Source organism: Oreochromis aureus, linkage group 22, assembly GCF_013358895.1.
Source record: "Oreochromis aureus strain Israel breed Guangdong linkage group 22, ZZ_aureus, whole genome shotgun sequence".
Lineage (NCBI taxonomy): Eukaryota > Metazoa > Chordata > Actinopteri > Cichliformes > Cichlidae > Oreochromis > Oreochromis aureus.
Window position 1 is genome coordinate 1,988,857 of NC_052962.1, and position 18,717 is coordinate 2,007,573.

At 40.3% G+C, this 18,717-nt stretch overlaps 1 protein-coding gene across 1 annotated transcript; it reads right to left on the reverse strand.

Annotated features, from left to right (window-relative positions):
- Window positions 1-1,017: 1,017 nt before the first annotated feature.
- Window positions 1,018-15,657, reverse strand: LOC116333393 (tropomyosin alpha-3 chain-like). The gene is made up of 10 exons (XM_031756617.2): window positions 15,450-15,657; window positions 15,000-15,125; window positions 8,926-9,059; window positions 6,666-6,783; window positions 6,418-6,488; window positions 6,161-6,236; window positions 5,884-5,946; window positions 5,615-5,684; window positions 2,695-2,773; window positions 1,018-1,893 (listed from the first exon to the last, which is right to left on the reverse strand). The coding sequence occupies exons 1-10, from the start codon at window positions 15,561-15,563 to the stop codon at window positions 1,890-1,892; spliced, it is 855 nt and encodes a 284-aa protein (XP_031612477.1). The 5' UTR covers window positions 15,564-15,657; the 3' UTR covers window positions 1,018-1,889.
- Between the last annotated feature and the right edge of the window lie 3,060 nt (window positions 15,658-18,717).

Consider the following 18,717-nt stretch of genomic DNA (forward strand, 5'->3'; position numbering starts at 1 on the left):
GCGAGTGGTTCACTTTAGAGTGGTTCATGGTCAAAGTAGCTATTCCTTTTATGTGAATCTACCTTCGTACTTATACCCCTACATCTGATTTTGGAATCACAGTCTCTGCTCTCTGCCTATTCCTCACTCTGTTGTTGGGACTCCTCCTGCAATTCTGCACAGCTAATGTTAGAAACAGCAGCCTCTTGTGACTGTGAGAGCTTGTTACTAGTTGACAGTGCAGCTCTTAACATGCCAGTTAATTCAACACATATATAAAAAGAACTATTTCTTAATATTTCTCTCTTAGCTTTTCTTTTTACTTTTGTTTGTTCAGTTTTATCCACTCCATCCACGTAAAACTCTTCTATAAGGTGTGTGAGTTCAAAGGAAAGCTAAGGGAAGGGGCCTGTTGCATTAGTAAATTTGATTGTGTATCCAGTGTCAGTTCAATTACATTAAATTCAATTTTATTTATATAGCACCAAATCCTAACAGCAGTTGTCTCAAGGCGCTCAAAGAGTCGGTAATGAAAATGGCTGAATATGCTGCTCTCAGTGCTGGTAGAGACGGTGTGAAGCAGCCCTTTAAGCTCACTTTCAGCCTGTTGAATTATATTGACAAAGAAAAACATAATAATATTGACCCGTCAGCCCACAAGTGCATTTGCCCAGTGTGATTATTGTACTGGGGGCTTTGGGATCTGCGGGTAGGGAGAGAGGTGGTTAAAGGCAGCAAGTGCTAAGGGTTGATTACAGTTGTTGAACATCATAGTGTCTCTTGGAGGAGGAGAGTGGGCAGGCAGGGGATCCCAGGTAAGTCCATGTTTCCAGTAAAAGTGTCAACAGGTACAATGAGGCAGTGCTGCTTTTCACATTTAGCTCCAAAAATTGGCAACAGGTACATTTCTTTAGAAAAATCTGTAGCTCTTACATCTCACAATGCTTTGCAGGCTATCATCGATGTGCAGTGTGCACAAACGGAGAGTAAAATTAATGTAAATTTTCCATGTTAACCACCAGGCCAGAACACAGCATCGACAGCATTTCACCTTTAATATTTAACCATATGATTTAATGACAAGTCATGTTTTCGGTGTCTTCAGCAGCTTTTGTTTGTTTGTTCTGTTGCTCCAGAAATTAGATATTTAATGCACAGACCAGCGACTGCAGAATGCTGCAGATACCCCACTCATTTATATTTTCAAAAAGTTTAAAACACCAGTGCAGCAAATCTCTGCTTTCGTGTAATTTCCAACAAAGAGATCCAGATTGATAAAACCAATGTAAATGGTTTTATTTTTTTGCCTGTGCTCCACGTCTCCACCAAATTCCAAAAGTGTTCAAATTATTTTGCTGACAGACAAATGAACATGAGACATACTTTCACCGAGGCTTTACAATCATAATACTTTGTAATTCACAATTCAGGAAAATATATAAGTATATATATATGTTTATATATATAGGTTGGTGATATTTCTATCCAGATGTGGTTTTGTTCACGAAATTTTCCATGAATTCCTGAGACAAGAAAATCCTGAAAGCATTCATTAGGGACTGAAGACTGCAGAACTCCCATCGAAATTGCAAGACAAATATTAATAACTTCAGACTAAGAAAATAAATCATGAATACAGATGACGTAACCCAGAGACGTTTCCTTAAACAGGGATAGGCCACAGAATTGATACAGAAGCACAATGAAGAGCAAAACAAGACAACATTTATGAGCACAAACAATTATTCATGGACAACTGAACCATAAGAGGCTAATTGCACAGGAGCAAACTTAGAGGACATAGTGGGAATACTGTAAATACAGGTAGGCGATCACAGACGCAGAGCTGAGAGTAATGGTCAGCAGAAGAAAAGGTCACAACCTGGAAGGTTGGTGGAGATTCTGAACATTTAGCTGAAAACAACAGAAGCAAAAGACAGTGTGTAAGTGCATTTATATCTCAAATAACATCTTAGTAATGCAGGCAACACAAGTGCAACATAGACAGGCCATTCAATATGTTTTACAAGCAGGTCTATATTTACAGATAACAAGGTGGCCACGACAAAAGAACTCATTGATGATCCGTCAGCGTCAGCTTTAACAGAGGTGCTCAATTTGCTGACAAGATATTTGACTCAGTACGGAAAACAACAAACAAATCCTCAAGTTTAATGTTTCCTTTATGGCCTTTGCAAAGCCATAGCATCACCTATCTAAAGTCTAGATTCAGCCCCTCGTTACAGTGTCAGCAAGTAATGTCATAGTCAGTTTAAACCTTTAGTGTGTTTTTGATAGTGTGGCATCATCTTTGAGGTCCCAGAACAAGCATATGAGCCTTCAATAGTGTCTGAATTCTGTACCCACTGTTTGTCTATCAACAGTAAGAAGAGGCCACACAGAACATCAGTATCTCAATGACCTTAAAGTTTACAGTGCACTTATTCTGGGTGGCAAAACACTATCAAACTCTTTAATGTTTAGTTGTTTATTTAAAAAAAAAAAAGATTAAACACTCAATTAAAAACCTAATTTAACAAAAATTAAGATTTTTGTAATTTTCTAAAGCATTTTAATGCAGTAAAATGGACAGCCTGATGCTCTGAAATCAATTTACTAATGCATATTTTATGGCACAAATCATTATTAAATCACAAAGTGGTTGATTTCAATGTGCAAGACTCTCTTGGTCATCCATGTGCTGTCACAACTTACATAGAGGTCATGTCATTAAGGGCATGGTCCAGTTCCTCACTGATGGCTTTGTACTTGAGCTTTTGTGCATAAAGTTCATCTGTGGGTATAAACACAGACAAGAGAGAAAAACGAAGAAAGAAAACAGACAGTTTGAACAAAGAGGCTGAAACTGATCTGCAGAAACATTCACAGTGAAATACTGCATTATAAAAAAATTAACTAAGCAGTTCTTTCTTAAATAGAAGAGTCCAGTTAATAAGAGTAGCATCGCTTTCTGTGTTAGTGCTGCTCACTGTCTTGGACTCTTCATCACAACCGAACTTACTCGAGACATCCTCCCATGTACATATATACATATATATATATATATATATATATATATATATATATATATATATATATATATATATATATATATATATATATATATATATATATATATATACAGTGTTGGGGAGTAACGGAATACATGTACCGCCGTTACGTATTCAGAATACAAAATATGAGTAACTGTATTCCGTTACAGTTACCGTTTAAAAAGGTGGTATTCAGAATACAGTTACTTTGTTGAAATAAATGGATTACCCTGCGGTACTTTCCTGTTTCATATTCTCGTGGGTCAGGACTGTTTGGGTTTGTTTGACAGCTACGTTCTGTTGTTCCAGGCGGCAGCGTTACGGTTGCCATGGTTACAGGGTGACGCTCTCTCTCTGCTTGTTTCCTGGGTGAGAGAGCGCTTTTTTGTTGTTGTTGTTGTGCTAAGCTAATAGACAGAATGCTACAGGCATAGCTCTAAAGCATGTAGCCTGATGGGCAGTGTAGTCCGTGCTGCAGGGAGAATGGACTACCATACCCGTTATGTGTCTGTGAGCGAGGGAGGGAGAGAAAGGAAGTCCGAGCTGTCACGGAGCAAAAACGGGAGCTGGAAGCATGTAAATATAATAATAACCACTGCAGCCAAGAAGAGTGCCTGACGAGCCCATTTGTAAGTAAGCTATTAAGACTCGACTGTACACTGTGTTCGTGTTTTCCTCCGGAAAAAATAAGTTCCGTTGGAGCAGCCTTTCAACGCCTCTCTGTCTCTCGCTAGCATAGTTGACCCAGACAACAAAGTAAAGCTAGTTTTCAGCTACCAGCCCGACAGGGAACCCACCGTATTAGCCAGAGGTCCCTTTACTACGGTTCGGAGCCGCGGACCTTCAGTAACAGTAATAAATCACAGCAATAGTACATTCACGTAGTTGTAAACAGCATGATAATATATTAAGTAATCCAAAGTATTCAGAATACGTTACTCTCATTGAGTAACGTAACGGAATACGTTACAGAATACATTTTGGGGCATGTATTCAGTATTCTGTAATGGAATACATTTTAAAAGTAACCTTCCCAACACTGTATATATATATATATATATATATATATATATATATATATATATATATATATATATATATATATATATATATATATATATATATATATATATATATATATATATATATATATTTATATAGTCTTGTTTTCTGGCTCTCCATCTGTTTTGCTTCATCCACTTTTATTTTTCTTCTCCCTTCAAGTTTACACTCTGTTTTATTTTTGTCTTTATTTTGCTAATGTGTAAATAACATTTTCCCTTATTTTTTTCTGTGGAAATCAAACATGGAACAGTACCTAAAGGGAGCCATGCAGCTAAGAGAGTAACAGTTCAGACTGACATCAGGAACAGTGATGTAAAGTTCAATTCCTCTGCTGACCTTTACCTCTCAAGAAACTGGCCTGCTGCAACCAGTGTTATGTTGGTAGATGTTTTGACATTACACTTTACCATGTCAAAAATCCCCAAATTTATAGTTTATGTGAATGTGAAAATAACATTAGGCACAAAAAAATGTATAAATCTGTGTTTCTGGGGGACAATTTCTGAATTTTCTGTATACAGTATTTTCCGCACTATAAGACGCACTTAAAGTCCTTTAATTTTCTCAAAAATCAACAGTGCGTCTTATAATCTGGTGTGCCTTATGTATGAATTCTGGTTGTACTTACTGACCTCGAACCGATTTTATGTGATACATGGAGCTCAGAAATCTGTCAAAAATGTTTTAGTCTGACGTTGCTAAGCTACTAAGCCACACCGCTTGATGGATTGTTGGAGCATTACGGCTACCGTAGTCAGGAGCCTCGCGGAGTAATCTGGGTCCTAAACTCCGTCCGCTTCAGGTCCAAGTCAAACGAACACTGCAGCATCACTGAGAGTTAAAAACTGTCTAAATTCTTTCGTCTTTAATAAAATGATCAGTGTTGCTGCTTTACCAGGTGTAACAATTAAGTTTAACATCCAGGCATCCACGAAAACAGAATTCATTACATTTAACGGAGTTAGAAGTTAGCAGGAAGTTAGCGGAAGTTAGCTCGCTAGCTTCCATCTAAACATAATATACTATGTTCTGACTGAGAGATTTCTGAAAAATCTAAATGTTCAGCTCTGCTATCACTTTTTCCCATTTGATAAAAGTTAACGTGAAGGTTCCCAATGGTTTCTATTTAAAAAAACTGAGCTTTAAGATGAACAGTGGTAATAAAAACCAAGAGTTTAACGTGAGGGTTCCTGATGGTTAGGGACAAATGCAATCGCATGGCAGGATGCTACAAACGGACTACACTTCAGTCAGGAGAACAACTGAGATAATCCATCCACAATACCAGGTTAGTCATTAATATACTGCAACAACATGGGAATAGAGCAGCTGTGATGGAATACAGCATTAATGAATCAATGGTACAGAAGTGGAGGAAGCAAGAAGAATGAGTTGAGTAAAGTTTGACTTATCTGACTGTTTTGTTTCACTTAGTGCGTCTTATAATCCGGTGCAGCTTATGGTCTGAAAAATATGGTAATTAAAGGGTGAATTTTGTTGAGAAATGAGTGTTTTACCTTCCAGATCATCAATTGTCTTCTCCAGCTTGGCCACAGATCTCTCAGCAAACTCAGCTCGCGTCTCGGCCTGTTAAAGCAACAACTTTTGATCAGACAACGAAGTTGAAGAAGTAACAGAAATGCAGCAGTATGTTGAGCTCTCAAGCATCAAAACATTTAGAGCGCAGCACTGATTTAAATGTAGGAAATATTTTAAATAGATAAATAAAATGATTAATAAATCCAGCATTTAGAATATCTACAGGTCATTTTTCTTTCTTGCTCACCTCTTTCAGTTTGTCAGTTAGGATCTTAATTTCTTCCTCATACTTGTCCTCCTTTTGCGAATACTGTGGTGAAGGAGAAGATTATTCAGAGGGAGATGTCTGCTATGTCTGCAGGATGGTGAAGTGTCACAGGGGGGCAACTTGGTTTGAGTGTAAACCTCCCGTGTGTACTGTGTCAGCTTCTTTATTGTTATGTGTAAAAAGGAACGTTCCAGGAATTTGTCTGAGTCACGTTTTGATTATATGTTTACTTTCAGTGTCTCTGGCCTTTCCTTACCTTCTCAGCCTGGGCCTCCAAGGACTTTAGGTTATTGGTGACATTCTTCAGTTCATCCTCCAGCTCAGCACATTTACTTTTAGAGTTTTTATAAGATAAAAACATGTTGGTGTGGAAAACTCACAGTTTAAACGTTTGCCATGATATGTAAAAAAAAACCCTGTAAACACCTGAAGCAGTGCACCTAGGAAATAATTGCTTCTGTCCTTCAAAAAAAAAAAAAAAACATGAGTAGGTAACACGGTATATGTACTCACGCCTCAGCCAGCTCTGCCCTCTCCTCTGTACGTTCTAACTCTCCTTCTACAATCACCAGTTTACGAGCAACCTGAATAGAAAGTGTGAGAGTTTAAGGTCCTGCACCGTGGATTTGTTATTTTTCAGTATTATTGTAATAACAACAACACAGAGGTACATACAGTTAACAGCTCCTTTCAAATGTCTTTGGTTTAAAGAAAATGCATCACTACAGCGGACTGCAATAGACAAGAACAAAAAAACTCACCTCCTCGTATTTGCGGTCAGCCTCCTCGGCGATGTGTTTAGCTTCCTTTAGCTGAATCTCCTGGAGCTCCATCTTCTCTTCATCTTTCAGAGCTCTGTTCTCAATGACCTTCATACCTCTGTGCAGACAAACCATTCCTTACTTTCTGACAATACAAATACATTGCTAAAACATTTTTAACCCTCACGCTTTGTTCATTTCATGTAAAACAATTCTGTGTCCCCGATCAGAAGTGGCTGTTCCATTAGGACTCTTTATAGAAACTATAATAATAGATATATTATCACTATTTGTTGTGTTAGATTTTTGTAATCAGCTTACATTCTTGTGAGCATTACAGTTTTTGTATGTCTCATTAATCTGAAAAAAACAATACTTCTGGATTATTTTGACTATGAGAAATGATCAGATGAAACACAGTCTACTGTTTATCGCAGGCTACTTTGGATAAGTTACAACGTTACGAACAGTTTTTTTTAAGCCATTTAAAATCTTTTATAGTCACATAAAGCAACACCTGTTGTTGTCCTGGCCAAAAGTGAACGGGAATGTTTTATTTGTGTGACTAGGAAATTATCCCAAAACTACACTTCTGACATATCTTTATGCCATATTTAGACTACTTGCTTGGCATACACTTTTCGAAAGGGCAGCATCCCCTACCAGTCACCAGACAAACTGATATTTGGACTTGGACATGCGTGATGAGTGGCTGCTATTCCACACACTCATCCCAAACCTCTAATCACTGACAGTTTGTCTTGCTGATGATGACCCTGAATAGTATTGTAGCTGTCAAAGCGAATCACCCATAACAGCATGTAAAATTTCCAGAGTTACACTGTGGCCTGGAAAAATTGTCCAACCAGACTCTGCATCCCTCAAACTGCTGGTAGATCTGTTTCTGGATCTGTTCACTCCGATGAAAATCAGAAGACCCACGTATGCTGTGATGCCTTTCTTCCAGTTGTCTTTGTAAAACTGTTGCCCCTACACATTGGTCATGTTTGATTAATCAGGAACAGTTCAAACCAGGATTCAATGGCCATAATCGTCATCATCATTCCTCTTTATCTGGATTATATTCCGTGCCATCTTCAGCTTCTGACGCTTCCTCCTCTGATCCATCCTCACTGTCAGTTTCCTGGTCTCTCTCCTCCTCACCAGTGTGGTGATCAAATATGTAAGTTAAGTAGTAAATGGGATTGTTTGAGCTGCTTTGGTCTTAATAAAAATAACAAGTGCACCAGAGAAGCAACAATGAAACAACCCCTAAACAGGAAAGGTTTAACAGGTGGAGGACACTGACTTTTTTCCCTCCTCATCTTTTCTGAATGTTTTTTTTGTTTTTGTTTTTTTACTAGTTTTGCATTTGGCTGGTGTTGGTGTAAGTACCAGTAGCATGAGGCGATACCTTGACTTTACAGAGGTTACACAGATTGTCCAATTGTAAGGATCCCTGTTTTCTGTTGGACTCGTCAAGGTTGATATTTGTTTGTTTGGTCTTTGCGATTTGGGTCCTCGCGCTATTTCTAAGTTTGTTATGTAACTTCTTTCTAGTCACGTGTATGTAGCTTTTCCTTTTCCTTCCTAGTTTAATGATTTGCATTTCTAGTTACTTGTTCCATTTCGTGTCCTCGTTGTCCTGGTCTCGTCTGCGTGTTCTCCCCAGCCCGTCATGTCCCTCGCTCTCTCGCTCTGTGTGGTGTTTCCTGTTTAATTTGGTAGTCCTTGTCTCATCTGCATTGTGTTCAGCTTTGTTTCCCCTGTAACGTTTGTCTAGTTTGCTCCAGCTGTGTTTCTATGCATCTCCCCTTCTCTTATGTATACACTCTGTCAGTGTCTCTTATGTTCCTGTTGTTCCAGTCATGGGTCTGATGACCTGCCCTCGTGTCTCCAAGTGTTCCTGGTTTCTAGTGTACCCCCAGTTTAGGTTTCCTGTTTAGTTCCTTGTGCCTGTTTTGTACAAAGTCTGATCAGCCAGTATAAAGAGCTCGCTTGCAGTTTAATTTTCCATCTACTTCCATGTCTGCACTAAGGTCAAATACTCAGTAGCTGTTCAACATCTATGGAGTTTTTTGCTGATATATTAAGATACATTTTCAGTTCTAGGTCTTTTTCGTGTGGTTCTAGCACAGTATGTTCATGAACCGCCCAGGGGAAAAGTGTGGTCACTGACATTCAAGCTGTTCCTATAACGCTTGACTTATGATACTCATCGTAGAAGAACAATAAAAATAATAGGTCACAGCAGAGTCACCTCTCGCTCTCATCAGCAGCCTTCTCAGCTTCTTCCAGTTTTTGCAGAGCTGTTGCCAGCCTCTCTTGAGCGCGGTCCAACTCCTCCTCTACGAGCTGGATGCGCCTGTTGAGGGAAGCCACTTCTGCTTCTGCCTGAGAATACAAGGAGCAGATTAATTAGAAAAACAGTCTGTTACATACGCTGCACATGTCTAACACAGTAAAAGCAGCATTTCCCGATAGAAGCGTATTGCATGTTATTCCAAAGAAATTGAGACTATAATGTGGATGTGGACAAAGCTGTTCCAAAGAATGTCTTTACATATTCTCTTTTTTTACAATTCACTTTTGGTTTTCAATGGATTAGGATGATGTACTCAGCTAGAAACTTATCATGATACAGTGCAGCCGGAAAGTATTCTGAATGCATCTCTTTTTCCCCATCTTGTCATATTACACCATTATTCCAAAATGGATTGAATTCATTTTCAAAATTCAACATACAATGTTCCATAATGACAACATGAAAAATCCTTTGCTTGAAATTCTTTTCTTTTTTTTGAAAACATATATTAACAAATATTAGATTTAACAGGTCGTAAATCAAGTCTTGGCTCTGGCTAGGTCACATAAGGACATTCACAGAGTAATCCTAAAGTGACTCCTTTGTTATCTTGACTGTGTGGTTACGGTCTTTGTCCTGTTGAAAGATGACCTTTTACTCCTCTCCGAGGTCCAGAGCAGTTTGGAGCAGGTTGCCACCATCATGCTTCACTGTAGAGATGGCGTTGGCCAGGTGATGAGCGGTGCCTGATTTCCTCCAGACATCATGCTTGGCATTCAGGCCAAAGAGCTAAGTCTTTGTTTCATCAGAGCAGGGAATTTTGTTTCCCATGGTCTGAGAGTGCTTCAGGTGCCTTTTAGAAAACTCCAACTTACTTTTACTGAGGAATGGCTCTGGTCTGGCCACTCTATGATACATACCTGATTGCTGGAATGCTGCAGAAATGGTTTGAGTGTTAGGGCAAAGACAGGGTGCTACTGTTGGCCAAAGACAAAGGAAGATTCAGGAGGGAAGGTGAGTTAGGAGGCATCGAGAAAGACAGAAATGCAGGAACGTGGAGGAGAGTAAGGAGTATGTATGGACTCATAAAGGGAGATATTATGAAGAGAAGGAAAACAGACATATTGTGTGTACAAGAGACCAGGTCGAAGTGATGAGGCCAGTAGCATTGGAGGTGGATTCAAACTGTCCTAGAGCGAGAACTCGATTATGGGTTATTTTGAAGGAAGTGTATATGAATAGTTCTGTTCAGGTGAAGAGTCTGTCAGACCAGATCATTAGTTCAAAGCTGTACATCAAATAGGTGAATGTTAATGCGTGTTCTCCACAGTCAGAAAAGTTGAATATAGTGGTAATGAGTGGTAACTGGTGTCAACTCTAACAGACATGGGAACACGAGTGATGAGGAAGTGATTTCAGCAAAACGATGGAAATGACTGGTCAACACATGCTTCAAGAAGAGGAAGGAATACAGGGTGGCATGTTAAGGTGCAGGAAAGTGCACACAGGTGGAATACATCTTATGCACAACTTTCATATATTTCAAATATCAAGTCATATTCGGTTTCAGGCAATAATAGGCGATAGAAGCCTCTCCACACACCTTAATGAATCCAGTCCCTGCATACAAACGTCTCCTCGGACTTCGTTTAATGTGGTCAGACAGAACCAGACCAGGAGCCCTATAGACTCATACAGCGGAAATCACACAACCCCAAAATATAACGGATACTTGATTTAAGAAATGGAAAGCTATGGGTTTGGTTAAATATTTTGATTTACTTAATGGGACCAATTAAAAAGGTTTTGAAGATTTTAAAGAAAAAGCACTGACAAATAAAGACTTCTGTAGATTTTAACAAATTAGACATAACATGGAAAGTATATTTAAAAGAAAGATCTTGAAGGAGCTGTGTCGGGTTTTTTGAATGTTTTCCTAATGGCATAAAAATCTATTTTAGCAATTAGACCCATTTCTAAAATATACCAAGGCTTACAAGCATTGAAAGGGCAAAATAAAACAGCTAGAATAACTCTTTAACCAATTAAAGAGCAGGTGAAAGTGAAAAGATGTAAACACAAAATGCAGATCCCCCGTTCACAAGATGGCATGTACACAAACAGTGTCTCTGCTGAATGCACATGAACTGCCAGTTTCATCATGCAACAACAAAATTTACTGAACCAGCAGCACACGAAGACTAGAATTACGATTCTCATTTGAACAACATTAGCAGGAATTCTGTGTTTTCTGTCTTGCTACCAAAAAATCCACCTCGATAAAACCACATTTCCTGCAGGTCTCAAGAGCTTGAAGGCAGTTTCCATCATGAATCGCTATTTTTTGCCTAACTGACTTGTTCACGCACAGATGCATTATGCACTGGAGTACTGTTGTGTACAGTATTGTGTACTTTTGAGTTTTTTTGGGTTTGCAAAAGCCAAGAAAACCTAATTTCTGCTTTTCGATACCTAAGAAATTTCAGCTGTAACAAACGGCGCCAGATTGCAAAATGCTTAGCTATGTCTGTCAAGAGTGGGACCCAGGCAGAGGTGGGACCCAGGTACAGGACTCAAACCTGTAGAGGGTAAACTGGAAAAGGCAGCTTTATCTCTGTACACACAAAAACCAAAAACTAAACACTGAAAACTGGGAATGAGCAGCGAGGAGAACATGGAGCACTGGGAAACACAGCCAGTGGACGACACACCAGTGAGCAGAGGGAGACTGAGGCCTTAAATGCACACAGGATAGTGAGAGGATGGGAAACAGGAGGGAACACAGCAGGAAATAATCAGACTAACGGGAAGGGAGGAAGCAAAACTCAACACACTGAACATAGGATGAGAGACTGCCAAAATAAAACAGGAAACATACTAAGACACAGACTAAGATACACAGACATTGGGACGAAACAGACATGGGAACAAGACATACTGAGAAGATGGAGAGGGCGACAGACATGACAGGCTGGGGAGAACACAGACCAGACCAAGACAACCAGGACTCAAAAGGGAACAAAAAATTCAGAACTAGAAATACAAATGATTAAACTGGGAAGAACAAGGAAACTAAACAATACCAAATGAGAACTCATAAACAAAGAAACACTGAGTCATGATGTTTTCTCAGTGATCTATGAGTGGGTCCTGCTGGTTTTATGACACAACAATGGGCTCAACAGACACTGATTTGCACCAGGATGCAATCACCATCCAATGACAACAGTGGGGAGAACATGAGTGAGTTCTTTGTGGCCTCACTTCAAATCAGGACATTCTGCTCCAAAAGATAGTTGAATCTGGTAAATTCATGGTGAAAGTGCAGGCAGTGTTCCCATATCCAAAAAACATCTACAGTGTCTACTTTTTAGGTTTTTCCAACTTCTATCGCTGGTTTATCGGGAACAATAGCAAAGTCTGACTTTTCTTAGGACTCTTCTAGTGGAATGTCTCAGTCTGGGAAACCTTCGACCATCTGTTCGCCTCTGCGCCCATTCTTGCTCAACACACTCCATCCCTCTTGTTCATTGAGGAGGTTGACACTTTGGATTCTGGGATAGATGCAGTGTTATCCCAGAGGGTTGCTGATAAAAATGCACCCCTTGGCTTTCTTTGCTCATCAGCTGTCACCCACAAAGCACAATTACAAGATGGGGAGGGGAGAACTGCTGGTGGTGAAGCTGGCACTGGAAGAATGGAGACACTTGAAGAGGAAACTGAACATCCCTTTGTTGTTTGGATGACCACAAGAGCCTGGCATATATCCAACCAGCAAAATGATCAAACTCACTCCAAGCCAGGTGGTCTTTGTTTGGTTGCCCAGTTTAACTATACAGATTCGTGGAGCACCAATGCAGATGCTCTCTCTCCCCAAAGAGAGTAAACCAATCCTTCCAGCTTCCCTCATCGTTGGATCTATCACCTGGAAGATCGAGTCTCTGGTCTTTACCGTGCAGCAAAATGAGATGGATCCTCAGTCAACTCCAGTCGTCTGTAATAACATCTGTGATTCATACAGAATGGCAGCCATGGCTTGTGCTGATGAGGTCATGGTGTTAATTATGAATCAAGAGAATGTAGAAAGATTAACTTACTATAAGAAAAGGTCCTGTACCGCGATGAAGGTGGAACCTTTGAACATTTATTGTTAGACTACTACAGAACAACAGGTTTTATCATTGACAGCAAACTAAACCCTGTAAGCTATGGTTTATTCAACGGAGTACTGATGGATAGTAAAAGATATTTATTTGGTAAATCATGTCCATGATCGACACTCTGGAAAATGAGAGCTAAAGAATGATTAATAGTGATATTGTCTTTAAAGACATTAGTACTATCCATTGGACAGATAAATAAAATTCATTTTTCCCTGGAATCTTTTAAATATGTGTATAAATATATATATATGTTTTTGTACGATTCTCATCTGATGTAACTGCCATATTTTTTGGAAGAAAGGATTTTTGAAAATGTGATGTGAGAGAGTAACAAGGAAGCAGGCCACACCTCCTCATGAAAAGAGGCTTTATGTGTAGAAACTGCCATAATTCCTAAACAGTTAATATGTTTGTTCAACCACATGAAATAAAATGGAAGGGGTGAGTTCATTTGCATCTTGATTGTTTGATTTAAAATTAGAGGCAAAATTACAAAAAGTGTGCCACTGTCCAAAAACATACGGACTGTACCTATGAGCTAAATTAGTGGACTGAGTTTCTGTAATTAATGCCATGGCTCGACTGGCTCGACTGGATTTCTGGTCTACTGTTTCAGAAATCCCCCGGGCTCAGCCATTAAACAAAAGGACTCCACCGCCTCACCACTGGTGTGCACCTGTGGGCACCAATGACTTTCTGATCATAACATTAGACATCTGTCCAAAAGAGGCTTTGAACACTTATTTGTATGGATAACATAAAACAAATAAACCAACAAAAATATGGAGAAATAGAAATAACTATCGCTTCTCTCAGAAGATATTCCCCCATTTCCTCTTCTGTCTCTGTTATATTTAGTCTGTTTCTGTGTTATTTATGGGTTTTTGGTTAATTCCTCTTCCTCCCTTTGAACATTACTTTCCTCATGTCTGACCTTCTACTCTTGTCTTGTGTTTCCTTGTGTATGATTGTCTGCCCCACCCTCTTTTCTGTAGTTTAATCTGAGTCAGTGGTGTCTCATTTCTAACCACCCCTGAGTGTGTGTATAAAAAGTCATTTTGTCACATCATCTTTTTGTTTTCCATTGCCCCCCCTTCAGCCTGTTATGGCCTGCATTTGTATTTCACTGTCCAGCGATGTCTGACAGAGAGTCTGTCCTGTGAATCTGACGCTCATAGTTTAAATTCTCAAAGTGTGTGAAGAGAACCATTTGGATGGACACCTTTGAGAACTAAACATTGTAGGAGTAGCATGAGCTGAAGTATTAAAGTAAAACAGATGAAAAAGTAGAGTACAATGGCCCATTGGTTTATGATAGTCCACTTCTTATTGTGCTGTGAGAGCCACAGTGAATGAGCCTAAATTAGGCTACATCCATTAAATAAAAGCCGTCAGTTACTGTGATCGGGGAGGCATGGGTACCTAAAATGGACTTGAACAATTGTTAATCTCACTGCCAAGGTTGGGTGGTTGACATCAGAGCTAAAAAAGGCCTCTGAATCCCCCCAGCAGCTGTGAGAAGTAAGCACAGGGCATGATGAGAATGGAATGCAAGGCTAACAGGGACTCAAACTGGCTTGGCTTACACTGACCATCAGTTCATGCTGTGTGAGACACAATGCCACCACTGAGAGAGCAGTGCATTATCTATTACAGTTTCTTGCCCTTCCCAGTCATAAAATAGGGATAAAATCATCATCTCCCAAAGAGTCACATCCACGTCAGCACCCTGCTAATCTGTTTGCTTTGTGGAAGAGACGCGATGATATTTCTTCTATACTTTCAGAATGTAAGGGTTGGTCAGTTATCAATAATGTGGTATTATGAAATGCACCAAACACACCACTGTGAATTTGTTTTACTCACATCAGCAGCTTTCTTATCAGCAACTTCAAGCTTCTCCTGAGCATCCTTTAAGGCCTCGGAGTATTTATCAAGCTCATCTTCTGTTGCTTTCAGCTTCTTTTGCATTTGTAGAAGCTCGTCTTCATGCTGATAGCGTGGGACATGAAACAGAGTTAGACTTTAATGTACATTTTTGGACAGACTTTCCTCAGCAGCAGACTCAGGTCCTTGTTCGACTACCATCCACCAAAACCACAGATAAAACATAACTGGGTCTTGTAACTTGCTCTGGAAAGTCTCAAAAAGTCACCTTTCAGCTGTAACCCAGTGAAGAACTCTTTCCAATTTTCTTTCATCATTCTCATTGGTACAAGATGCTCACATTTGAACTAAACTACACCACATACTAAGCTCATATAAACCACCAGACTGATGAGTCCACTTCATGTCATTTGCACCTGTGTGACCTACCTGCTTGCTTCTCTCTTCAGCTGCTTTTCTGTCTGTTTCAGCCTGTTCCGCCTGATCCAGCGCATTTTCCTTGTCCAACTTCAGCATAAGCATTTTCTTCTTGATGGCCTCCATTTTTGTTGATGTGTAGTAGCGTTTTCCTGGTGTAAAAACTCAATACTAATTGGTGCAGAACCTGAGACTGGCAAACTGGAAGAGAGACCAACTCTAACAAAGCAGCAGACTATTTATATGACAGACAAGGAGACACTCCCCCAAAATCACACACAACTGTGCTCTACAGATTAGCTGGAAAGTGAACCTCCATATTACACACAAGCACCTCAGAATATCTTTGATCTGCTCTTTCGCCTTATCATGTAGCTGTGAAGAAGGAAGGAAAAGGACAGAAATGAAATGTGTTTTCAGGACCACTTTTGTCATGACTGTTGTCTGTGCTTCCATGCACATACATGGAAAGCATAGAGGGAGAAAGAGTAGCACCAAGACACCGTCATGAAACACAGCAAAGCATCACTGACAACAGAAATGTTCATGTTTAAGAAATGACACGAACAGCTTGAAATGGTAGAACTGGGGTTGAGATTGTTTTGCAAAGCAGCAGGCACAGGAAACAGCTGCTGTATACAGGCTGAAGTATCCTTAATAGTGTAAGACTTGAATCAGCTGAAGACGTGGGATCCTTCAGGTCAGTAGACACAATGACACTAAGAACAACATGACCACTCCTTTCCATATCTCACTCCCACAGCTCACCACTTTACATCCTCCATCATCCGAGTGCATACTGTTTACTGTTCACCAAAATAAAAGGATGGCCAGGATATTACTATGGTGTCTTGTTATAGCCCCTAGCTGGCCTGTTCATGGCTAACATGGAGCTAGTTTGGAGCTTATTCATTTCTTTTTGTATTTTTTTCCTTCAAAGTGTAGAAACATTAAAGTTCCAAAAGAGAAAATGAAAGACAAAACTTACTTTTTTCCCTCCCAAAAACCTTTCCAGGTGGAGCTCCGGGAGAAAACATGAATACTTGCTTTCATTTCAATGTGATTCATCCTAATAGACTGAACATCCTTAAACGATGTATAAAAACTGCAAGTCTAAATTATATTTAGATGAGAAATTTTAATTAGTCATGTTGAATATATGAAGTCCATCCATCCATCCATTCACTGCCGCTTATCCTTTCCAGGGTCGCGGGGGGCGCTGGAGCCTATCCCAGCTGTCATAGGGTGAGAGGCGGGGTACACCCTGGACAGGTCGCCAGTCTGTCGCAGGGCTAAGACACAGGGACAGACAACCATTCACGCTCACATTCACTCGCACATTCACACCTAGTGACAATTTGGATTTTCCAATTGACCTATCCCCACAAGCTGCATGTCTTTGGACGGTGGGAGGAAGCCGGAGTACCCGGAGGGAACCCACGCAAACACGGGGAGAACATGCAAACTCCACACAGAAAGACCCCGGCCTGGCGGTGGAATTGAACTCATCATCTTGTTGTGCGGCAACAGTGCTAACCACCGTGCCACCGTGCTGCCCACGAAGTCCTATATGAAGTCCTTATATGCAAAGTCAACAACCACTCTATTGCCATTCTTCAGTGCATCACTGACTATAGTAAGTGAGATCTTGAGTGTCCCTCAGTTACCCTTCACAGAGCCTACTGGCTCCTTTCCCTTCTTTGAATCTCCTCCTCCAGCTCCAGAATCACTGTCTCACTGCCGTGCATCAACCCCCAGAAAGCAAAAGCAAAAGGCCCAAACAGTATTCCAAAAAGGGTTCAGAGGGACCGTGCTTATGAACTCACACAAGTCTGAACAGATATTTTTAACATCTCACTCTTTCAGACAGTGCCAGGGTGTCTGAAGGCATCAAGAGTGCAGCAGCAATGTCATGAAATGTATTAAGGGGCTAGTTATGACCCACTACATACACTAACATGGACCGATGTGCCATAAAAATAGTCACTGAGCACTGGATGCAGAGTGGTCAGTATTGACGATCTGCTCTCACAAAGATGGGCAGCTCCTGTGTCAGGCTGCTCCTCCTAGACTTTAACTCTACCTTTAATACTATTATCAACTATTGTTGCTGATACTGTCACGGGTTGCCGGGGCAAGCTGTGTGAGAATTATTTAGGACCCAAAATGCGGCAGCTCTGGTGCAAGTGAGTTGATTTAACCAAAAGTGGATACAACAGGGATGGCGAGGGTGAACATGAAACTAAGAGAACCTAAACTGGGAAAAACTAACAGAAACTACCCAGAAACAGATATGCAGGGAGGTACGGGGAAATACACAGAAAGACGCAGACGGAGAGACGCAGACGAACCAGCAACGAGGACGAGGTAACACACACTATAAAAACACACATCAGGAATCAAGGGATGGGAAACAGGAGGGGAACACACCTGGAAGACATCACAGCTGACGAGGCAGAGGAAACATAAACAGAACGCACTGACATCAGACAGAGACCTTCAAAGTAAAACAGGAAACACATACACGTAATGACACAGACTCAGAAACGCAAACAAAACACAGAGACCTTACTACACCAAAGGGGACACACAGGAAGGGATAACACCAACAGAGGGAACACAACTAAACCCTGGGAAACCAAAACACAACAGTCATAATACAGAGAACTATCAAAAATAAAAGTACAACAACCAAAAACACTGGGTCACCGACCCAGGACCATGACAGATACCTTCCCTCTGCAACTGGGTCCTGGACCTTTTTGACACACCACTAAATCACAACAACAGTCACATTAATGAACGACCGTGCAACAATACGAAGAAAACTCAAACAATCAGACGACCCCCTATGAAAAAACACTTGATGACAGTGGAAAGAAAAGACTCCTTTTTCACCAGAAGTAACAAGTGGAGGCCGTCTGCCACGACCAGCAGGACATTAGGACAAAAGCATACTGTGGCAGAGATCCAGAGATAAATAATAACTAACGACTAAGTGCAGAGTGGTGTATAAACAAATACAGAGTGCCATTATAAAGTACTCTGGTATTGTACTATGGTACTATAAGACAGGTCCTGATTCTTCCAGACTTTCCATGTGAGGACAAGGACTTTAAATTTGATTCTGGATTTAGGAAGGAATCACATTTTGGATCAACTGAAGGCTTTTCAGGCAGATCTTAGGACATTTTGATAACACTATATTACAGTAGTCCAGCCTGGAAGTAATAAATGTCCTGTCTCACTCTGAAACAGGACATTTATGATTTTAGAGATA